General features: G+C 34.7%; 2 protein-coding genes across 2 annotated transcripts in view; one reads left to right on the forward strand and one right to left on the reverse strand.

The window, feature by feature from the left end:
• The window catches only part of LOC133184428 (phospholipid phosphatase 1-like), a 181,299-nt gene that overhangs the window by 163,315 nt on the left and 6,809 nt on the right, over positions 1-11,175 (reverse strand). The window lies entirely within an intron of this gene.
• LOC133184429 (uncharacterized) lies at positions 792-2,579 on the forward strand. Its single transcript, XM_061319503.1, has one exon. It carries the CDS (start codon positions 1,192-1,194, stop codon positions 2,077-2,079), a length of 888 nt encoding a protein of 295 aa, XP_061175487.1. The 5' UTR covers positions 792-1,191; the 3' UTR covers positions 2,080-2,579.

Consider the following 11,175-nt stretch of genomic DNA (forward strand, 5'->3'; position numbering starts at 1 on the left):
AGTAAAATGCAGAGATAATGTTTTGGAAATCGTCAATGATTCATTGACAGTCCCTTTTAAGAATGGTTTTCTTAAATTCAAAAATATTTTAAAAAAAACAAACAAACAAACAACACAAAACAAAGGAAGACTGAACGAAAATAAACTTTGAACAAACAAAAAAAACAATCTTAAATAAAATAAAATAAAACTGAAGTCCACAAGTTACATAGAAGACGAGGATTGAATTTGTGTATTTTATAATCTTTAAAATCTATATTTGCTAACTGGATTACTGATTGGTTTCTGTATGCCTCAAATAATTTAAACCCTCGTAGAATTTCAATAGTTTTGATTACATGCTTTATGATGAAACACTGACGATTTCATGGTATTCGAAAACAGAAGCAATGGAGAGGAAACTGAAAATCTAGTGCATTGACTTTAAATGAGCAGATTTTGTGTCTAGCCTTTTATCTGCATACATATGCTTCACAGGACTTACGGAGCTTAAATTGTGATTCATTAGATGCGTGGCTACTCGTGTCTGCTTTGTGCCAAAATGGGGGGATTACAAAATTGATTTCTGGCCTCAGAAAAAGTTATTGAAACAATCCACCAATATTTGCTAGCTCATTTAATCTGTTGATTCAACGTTGCTTTCTATAGGTATGCCATTTTAAACTCTTACCCAAACACCGGAAAGACCCTGTGCTTAACATGAATCAATATTAGATATTGAGTTTTTTTGAAGAATGCAGATTGGATCGAATTTCTTTCAAATTTATTTATTTTCCGCTGCATTCGGGTTTAGCCATTTTTATTCATATGGTAATTGATGAGAAATTGATTGAGTTTGAAAAACCGTCATCGTGCTAGGAGACAATACACTCACTACCAAAGTGAACACAGTGACAATTTGTGGCCGTTATATATGGTGTTTTATCCATATTTGATATGTTGTTGAGTTATAAATACATGGTTACGTGCCGATATATGGCCGAGCAATTAACGAACTGATAGGCAGAATGTACCGATCTAATGCGCTCTATCTAGCTGTGATACTCGATACAGATAATTAAACACCCTATTGGGGGTACTTGGGTCGATCACAGCCTTAACGATATTGGAAGGTGTTAATTTGTGGTCGACACTAGAAGAGGAAGAATTAAAATTTAATTTGTCTGGTAATACTTTTAAGGAGTAGGCAAAATGTCCAAATTTATGTTTCATATAAGATTTTCTTGTGAAGAGGATTACCTTCACCAACACGAACTATATGAGATGCTGAGGTCGAGAAATTTATATCAGGTGCAATTTGATTTAAAGAAGAGACTGGAAAAGCGCATTCGGTCCATAGAACAGGCAGAGAAGATGGAAATCGCGACTTCTCAAAGCAAAAAAACTATGTTTCTTCAAACAGTTAAAGAGCGGATAAAGAAACGAAATCGATTTGGAGAAAGATACAAACGCCATTTTTCATTGGGGGATGTTGAGGAGGAAGAGGGTGAGGTATCCAAAACCCCTCGAATGTACCCCAGACAACAAAAAGAAGATCCACCCAGTACAAACGAAAGAGAAATCTCTAGAAGTCAAACTGCGCCGGAAATGGGGGTTCCACAGTCTTCCAAGGATGTAGAGGCCCCACTGGAAGAAGAGATCACGTTATTGAGACGCAACGTCACCTTTTGCGGCAAATCGTTTCCGATGGCAAAAAGCGCAAAACGCCGCCCAAAACCACAATACCTTCAGTCAGTTGAAGAGAATAAAGAAGTTGTAGAATCCACAGAGGATGGCGACAATAGTGGAAGTGATTTACGTTTACCAGACATAAAGCAAGAGACCCCCAAAACCGACGAAGGAAGAAGGGAACGCACTTTGTCTCCCGCCAAGCTGGCTGTTGTGAAAAATATGTCTATGTATGAATCTGGTGTTACAGCACCAGACGGTCGCCTGATACTGTCCAGACAGGACTATGATGAGTTCATTGATCAATACCGTCAGGCACAGAAGAATTGGCTGAAAAAACAGAGACGAAAGAGTGAAAGTCTAGAGGAGAAAATTAAAAACTTTAAAATTGTGGACGAAGAACCGTCGTAACACGGAATTCTTTTAACCTTAAAATCTCATTATGTACCCAAGTGATTATGGCTTTCATTCGAATCATTTGAACAATTTCTTGTGTATTTAGTGTCTTTTACTTTCTTTATAACGGTTGAAGGCCAGACCCTCTTATCGGTGCACTTCATGCCAATTAAAAGGAATTATTCGCAACAGGAATAACAGATACACGGATTTGAAAGTGTTTATATTCACATTAACGATTGATTGAATTTTTTTGTCACGTACTTTGTCTTATTTTATCAAACAGCAAGCTACAATTTGCTGTACATTTGTGAAAGGAGGAACAGGGTTCAAATTTGGCTGAAAGAGAAGTTACAAAACCAATTTATATTCATTTTTCATTATAATTATTATTTTTTATTTATGTATTTACTTTTTGTCAAATTAAATTTGATTTTTTTAAAAAGTCGATAACAGTAGATAATATGCAAATAATAATATTATATTGTGCTGCATTTCATACAAGATCTTGATCCTATTGCCATAATGACAGATGTCAAAATGTCAAAATTAAAGGGAAAAGTTTGTATTGTAATGTTAAAAAAATAAAATGGCAAAATAATTAGCCGTCTATTGTTATAAAATATTTAATGACACAATAAAAGGGGTTAATGACAGACAATTAAAATCAAGATTAAACAGAACAAACGTCAATTTGTTGAACAACTATAGGTAAGCATCTCATTTTAAAAAGAGTTGGAATTAGTTCATTTTCAATAAACAATCATAAACACAATTTTCTTACTCACAGCTAGCTTTGTGTCAATATATTGCTTTTTTATAGCGAAATTTACTCGTAAATATATTACTCATTACATTTTTCTTTGTCGCAATTCACAGCAACAAGGTGGTTGGGGGGAATACAAAATTGCGCCCCCCTTTCCAAACACATACTCAACCAGAGGTTGGTTCTTTTAACAAAGGGGAAAAAATAGCACCCGCACTTGAAACACTTTTTTTTTTAACTTTTTTATTTACAGAATTATGTATCATGCTGTTTCATAAACTTTTGTACCAAGTCTTTGTTGCAATCAATTTTTATCATTTTTAAAAATTTTCACATATTCTTTTTGAGTAGCTATGGTAACACCAAGAAGTACAATTATGTGTCTTAGTTTCGTGTACATGTACTTGCGTTCCAGGTTTAACTGAAATCAGACCAAAACTGAAGGAGGTGTAGAGTTTAAAAGAATTTCACACCATGTTCTATTTTCATGACACTGCAACATTGTTTATCCACATTTTAATGTATGTAAATGGTGAAGATTACATGAGCACATGCATGTACTGTAGTTCCACGTTTTATTGAAATTGGACAAATCTGTAGAAGTAGCGGTTTGAAAGAATTTCATAGAAATTACTTTTTTAGGAACCATGACAACACAGTTTGTCGAAATAAACAAACAATAATTTGTAGAATTGTTTGACATTATATTAGTCTACTTCTATAACAAGTTTTATTGAAATAGGACAAAACTGTAGGAGAAGTAGCGTTTTGAAAGAATTTCACAGACATTCATATCTTTAATAACCATGGCAACACCGTTCGTCGGAATCAAAAACCGATATAATAAATGGATGGATAGATAGATAGATAGACAAAATGATCTACATGCAGTACATGTCATTGTATTTATAGAAGTTGACGATTTATAACACTGTATATGTAAGTAATACTGATGATTGAAATAGTACTACCGTGTATCCTAATGCAAAGTGGGGAGATTCTACAATCCTCGCATTGCAAAAGATACCACGTTGCGATGCAAAAGTACTATTTTTACGATACATAAAGTGTTTTTTTTCTTTTTTACAATTACGTATTTTACATGTACTTAACATTTAAAGAAATGTTGTAATGTGACATTCTCTCCCTAGTATTAGTATTTAATGGCTTGTCTAGCCAGTTCACAAACAGCAGAAAGCACTTCAATATTTTCACAGTTTAGAACCCACAACAACTTATTTTCAGTATTTAAATGAGCAAAATTGATACAGTGTTTTTGTATAATATTCATCATGTTAATTCTCTCTTTCTGTAACATAATTCAAACATTCAAAAAGTGTGTGTTTATCGTCTTCAGTAACATTCATTGAGCATTTAGTACAAAGTCTTTGGTCTCTAGGAATGCCCAAATAACGACCTCTTTCTATTTGTAAATTGTGAGAAGGTGTACACAACCTACATATTACTTTCCTTTGTTCAAATGGTAGGCAAAGTGAATATTTTTCAAGTCCAAAATTTGTTTTGGTGCCCAGGTTACCTTCTTGTGACACTATTATTAAGTTCCACTGATTCAAGTAATATGCAAATAAAATATTTATTTATTTATTTATTTATTTATTTATTTATTTATTTATTTATTTATTTATTTATTGCATTTTGTCTTGAAAATTTGCAATTTATTTAAAAAAAAATCCCTTTTTAAAAACATTTCTACAATCTTACGAAATGTCCCATACCAGGATGGTATATTGTTACTCCAATTAATCTTACTTGGAGATACTTCTCTCAATAATGGAAATGACATGTCTTAGACATTCTAATCTATGGACATACATGTAATTCAAAATACTTTTTATAATATCACAATGAAGAGGGATCCTACCAAGCTCAGATAAGTTCATTACGAGGGGAAGTTTGCACTTTTTCTATGCAGTCCTAATATATTCTTGCCAGTGGCGGATTTAGGGGGGGGGGGCGTCCCCGGCGCCCCCCCCCCCCAAAAAAAAACTCTCAAAGTTAACGTAAATCATAGTTTCATCGAGAAAATGTAAAAATGTCTACTCGGTAGACCTCTTTTTTTACCCTGCAAAATCTCTAAAATCCAGGAGCTTCCGGGAGCTTCGCCCCCTGGGCCCCCACCAGGGCTTCGCCAGACCCCCTGCCTACTTTTTGCGCCCCCCTAACTTCAATTCCTGGATCCGCCCCTGCTTGTAAAATTTAAAGTGTAGATTCGTACACTTTGACTTATCAAAATGTCATACTAGTACACCGAGAGTTTTCAAGTTTTAAGGAAAATAATAGGTCGAATGATGTTCCCCCATATTTCATATCCATAAAGCAAGATGGGTTTTACTGTATGATCAAATACATGAAGGGATGTTTTGACACTTGGCTTCAAGGACAAAAAAACTTTTAGAAGTTTAAAATATGCTTTCAAAGCTTTTTATACAGGTCTTCCTTGGCATATGAGAAAGTTTCGGAGGCACTGGAGAGCACCCCTAAATATCTATAAGAAGACACAGATTCGAACATTTGGTCAAATAGCTTAAATTCTAATAATGTATCTTTTTGAAATCTAATTTTATGTTTAATCGATTAACAATAGTTATTTCTATTCATATGTCGACTTGTTATATCCCAGTGAATACCTTAGAGTCTGCCACATCTGTTTCATAATTGAATGCTTTACTATGGACGACGAGGGCCAACCAACAACAAAACCTTATGAAAAACGAGATAACTTAAGCTTTTCGATCGTCAACTTTCTGTATTTATGTAGTAATATTCCTCTATCACCTGCATATTGTCTTTATGTCGTCCAATTTATGTGATATTCAAGAGCTTGATCCGAGTACGATCAATTTTTAAGCTGATGATACTAACAAATAAGTTTATGTTACAGGGATTTCAGCAATCTCGTTTAAAGTTAGTACGAAATATCTGACGTTTTACAGGCATTTTTGATATTTGACGTGCCAGAAAAACGTAAGAGCCGAAAAGTGGAAATTTGCCACATGGGGCCCATGGTGTGAACAATTTACAATCTATACTACCACAAGAAGCTTTCATCTAATTTTCAGCTTTTCTGGTCCTTCTGAAACATCTTTATCCATATGCGACAATTTAGAATTTACAATACCTCACAAAGCTTTGACATAGGCTTCAGCTTTTCTGGCCCAGTGGTTATTGAGATGTCTTAATGATCCTTCCCTATTTTTACTTTTTCTTGATTATCTCCCCTTGGAAGGGGGCTTGGTTCTTCATTTTAATAATTTAGAATCCCCTTTACCCAGGGATGCTTCTTACCAAGTTTTGTTAAAATTAATGACCAAGTGGTTCTTGAGGAGAAGTTCAAAATGTGAAAAGCTTACAGACGAACGGACAGACGGTCAGACAGACGAACGGCGGACAACGGATGATCAGACATTGTTAGCCGTCGAATAAATATCTGAGCAAATATTTCAATAATTTTTTTTTTCTTTTCAATTTACTACATGTACATGTATTTATATTTAAATACTTGTGTTTATGATTGTTCCTTATTTATATGTAATTATTATCGGACAAAGACAAACTCTGTATTCATACTTCTGAGACTGTAATCATATGGACTGCAATAAGTTAATTTGTATATTTGTATGTATATAATTATATGTATCTGTACTTAATATCTAGAAGGCCCTGGGGAAGAATAGTGCATGCACTAACCAGGTTACCTTCTTTAAATAAAGTATTATTATTATTATTATTATTATTAGAAAAGCCCGGGTTTTCAGCCCATGTGAGCTTAAAAATGTTCACTGGCAAACGAAAGGCCGACGGACACATTAAAAGCTTTTCTTGTCTATGACCAGTAGAGCTAGAATTACATGTACTGGTGCCCTCTTTATGATGAGCCGAAACATCTTTGTCTACATGCGACAACTTCTATTGCAATTTTGTTATTCTTGTCAAAATATTTATATAATATTTCTCCCATCTACTGGGACTCATTTGGAACACCCCTTCGTAGAATAACAGAGCCTACGAATGCAATTGTAAGAAGTAGATCGCAAACGGACCTTCCCCAATTTACCTTCAAATGAATCCAACGGTGAAATATCGGAGGCAAAGCAAAATAAGCAACTACTCAACAAAAAGTCAATCTTCACAAGTCAAGGGTGTCTGATCCACTCTGCTCCTCATAAACGAGGAGCGGAGTGGATCAGAAACCCTGGACTTCGGAAGATGCAAAATTTCAGAAATTTACCCTTTTTGTTTCCATGGCAAAACAGCCATCTTGGAATTTTTATTCCAGAAACGTACGTGGGGAGAACAAGAATTCTTAACAAGCTTAATCAATTGAGCACGATTTTCTTAATTAATTTACATAAAAACATTTTAATTAGTGTAGAAAGGGTTTATAACTATTGTATACAGCTGGGCTTCTTTAGCAAGGAAATATACAAATTTGCAAGTTAATCGATTTGGAAAATCAAGATGCATATGCACTGTGTATTAAATTAATTGTAACAGCGTGACACATTACATTAATTGCAGACATTCTTGGAATGAATAACAAATTTAATATAATTAAAATAAATAAAATAATTGTTTTCTGTTTTCGAAAATATTTGAATATTTTTATGGCGAATTATCGGTAGGTAAAAATGTTTACATCATTAACAATTTTACATGGTACAATATTATTAGGGCGAGGAAATATACAAATTTACAAAATCGATTTGGAAGATACACAAGTCGATGGGACTGAGAAAATACTTCGAGATATCCGAGGATTCGAGATATCCAGGGTAAAATACTTAAGGAATAAGCGTTTGGGACTTCCAAATCACTTCGACATATCCATGGTATTGGAAATATCAGTGTTCGAGATACCGAAGTATGTGGACGATTTTAATAAATTCACCCATTTTTGAAAGAGATAATACAAAATAAATTAAGATTGGTAAAACACGTAAAATATTTCAAATAATTTTTAACGTATTTAATTCATTACTTTGTCTATCATAAAGCCATATTATTTTTCAAACTATCCAGCACTTCGCAAAGAACTCGGAACATCATTGAGTAGTCATACTGGTAACGATTTGGTGATTTTTGCGAGCGAGGGGAGAATTTGCTTTGCAGTGCCAATGTTTTTATTTGCTTGTTTTGCTGTACTTCTTTAACATACAACATATGAAACAATATAATAATGCACTATGCATACAACCAAGTAGAATATATACTTTTTGTAACTAGTCATTTGTAAAATATACACCACATGCAAAACCTGAAATCGTTCTCAAGGACATACTCAATGTAGTTTGAACTTTATAGTCTTTTCCCCTGGAGTTGGAGAGTTCTAATACCTAAAGGAGCTGTGTGTTACATTTTAATGTCTATATATTCTGCTGTACACTTCTAAAGCAAGTGTGGATAAACATCTAGAATATATGTTTAGTAATTTTTGTATATTTGTCTTTGAATTATACAAGAATTTTCATCAATTGATATCTTTTCATGCTGATTTTTTGTCTATGAACATTTGATGGCACTATAATCTTAAATTAAGAATATCTTTAAAAATTATCAGTAGGTAAGGTACCTTGCGTATGTCCTTAAACAAGTACCACTCAAGGGACAAATCTTACTTCTGATGAGAGATATGAAATCAAGATGAATAAAACAAAAAGCATATGCACTGTGTATTAAATTTATTGTAACAGCGTGACACATTAACTGCAGACATTCTTGGAATGAATAACAGACACATGAACAATGTACTTCAAATTTATCATCATAAACCCCCCCCCCCCTTTTCAAAAATCCAGTGATTCGACTCCAAGTACAACTTGCTAGCAGAGACCAAAGAAAACAAGAGGCCCAAGGGCCTTAACGGTCACCTGAGTACAATACAACAATTTAGAGGATCCATAGAGTATTAAAATGAAATGAAAGGTGAAGCTTTGTTGCCCAAAAGCAAGAAAAATAGGGTGACCAGGTTCAACAAAATAATTAGTCTACTATTCATTAACAGTTCATAAATTAGGTTCTAATCTGTTCCCCAATTATCACTATCACCATACAGTATATTACCAAACTATCAGTGCTTTTGTACTATTTTAATTCCTTGTTGTAATCGCTTACATTGGCCTCTCTTGGTCTTTGATGAACATTTAATAAGACAAGTTATTTTTGTCTCATTTTTATTTATCTATTACTTACAAGTCCACATGATCATTAAAACTATGAAAATACTTTTTGTATTATACAATAAAAATTCTTGCATAATTCTCTTATTCTATTAATTTTTCATGTACATTATTTACAATGATTAATTATCAAAAGTAAACGGCAAAGGCAAATAACTCCTCTCAGTAGAATGCAAATTAATTGAGCCCTGGCTAGGACCAGAACACTTGACCAAATGGTCCAGATGTTCAAAAATCTGGTAAAAATACCCTTCCTTATTACAACTTTTACACTTTTTGCGTCTGATATGCCCAAGTGCAGAGAAGATTTTTAAAGAAATAATGCATTTTCACTACAGATTCACTATATTATCAATAGAGCCCCTCCCCCCCCCCCCCTTCACCACCGAGAAACACCAGAGCCTCTCACCCTGGGACCAGAAGTTTCAAGTTTGCTCATCATAAGTAATCACTTTGTTTAACTGCTTAACATTAAGGAGCAGACAGGATCATTTAATAGAATTAATGCATTTTCACTACATTATCAACAGCCCCACCCTTATACCAGCACATCTGACCCAGGGGTCATGCAATTCACTAATCTGGAAGAAGCACTCTTGCTCATCATAACTATATACTTAGCTTCTTTGCTTTTTAACCAGAAGCAGAAAAGAATATTTTCAAAGAAATTTTGATTTTTCACTATATAATCAATAGAGCCCCCCCCCCCCTTTTGACAAGGATCCTTGACCCTGGGGCCATGAGATTCACAATTTTAGAAGAGGCATCCTTGCATATCATAACAATGTACTTAGTTTGTTTAAATAGTACCCAGGGGCAGAGAAGAAGATTTTCAAAGAAATAATTCACCTTCACTGTAGGAGCTATATAGCCCCACCCTAGCACAAGAACCCCTGTACCTGGGGCCATGAATTTCACAATTTTGGAAGAGGTGTCCTTGCTTATCATAATAATGTACTTAGTTTGTTTAAATAATACCCAGAAGCAGAGAAGAAGATTTTTAAAGCATTAATGCATTTTCACTATATAATAAATAGAGCCCCGCCCTTACATCAGAACCCCTGACCCAGGGGCCATGAAATTCACAATTTTGGTAGAGTTACTCTTGCTTATCATAACTATGTATTTAATTTGTTTAAATAATACCCAGGAGTAGAGAAGAAGATTTTCAAAGAAATAATGCACTTTCACTATATGATTTATATAGCCCCCCCCCCCCCCCCCAGCACCAGAACCCCTTACCCTGGGGCTATGAATTTCACAATTTTGGTAGAGTCACTCTTGCTTATCATAACTTTGTATTTAATTTGTTTCAATAATACCAAGGAGTAGAGAAGAAGATTTTTAAAGAAATAATGCACTTTCACTATATGATCTATATACCCCCCCCCCCCCCCCAGCACCAGAACCCTTGACCCTGGGGCCATGAATTTCACAATTTTGGTAGAGTCACCCTTGCTGATCATAACTCTGTATCTAATTTGTTTAAATAATACCCAGGAGTAGAGAAGAAGATTTTCAAAGAAATAATGCACATTCACTATATGATCTATATAGCCCCACCCTAGCACCAGAACCCCTGACCCTGGGGCCATGAATTTCACAATTTTGGTAGAGTCACCCTTGCTTATCATAACTATGTATTCAATTTGTTTCAATAATACCAAGGAGTAGAGAAGAAGATTTTCAAAGAAATAATGCACTTTCACTATATGATCTATATAGCCCCGCCCTAGCACCAGAACCCCTGACCCTGGGGCCATGAATTTCACAACTTTGGTAGAGGGCTCAATGCTTATTACAATCATGTCAACAGTTTGACTGCTTGATGTCCAGGAGTAAAGAAGAAGATTTTTAAAGATTGCATTAATTTTGATGGTTTTAGCCCCACCCCTCAGGCCCCAGGGGGGCAGGGACCATGAAATTCACAAATTTTGTTCCCCTTCACACATAGATGCCATATGCAAAAATTGGCTGAAATTGGTTCAGCGGTTTCAGAGAAGAAGCTGAAAATGTTCAAATGTTAACACACGACGCACGACGGACGATGACGGACGAAAACAGATAGCAATAGGTCACCTGAGTGACTCAGGTGACCTAAAAAATTGAAGAACTAACTTTTTCATATTTACCACCAAACTTTCATTT

Source organism: Saccostrea echinata, unplaced genomic scaffold (genome assembly GCF_033153115.1).
Source record: "Saccostrea echinata isolate AGI-Se365-2 ecotype Australia unplaced genomic scaffold, CSIRO_AGI_Sech_v1 ptg000010l, whole genome shotgun sequence".
In the NCBI taxonomy this organism is placed as follows: domain Eukaryota; kingdom Metazoa; phylum Mollusca; class Bivalvia; order Ostreida; family Ostreidae; genus Saccostrea; species Saccostrea echinata.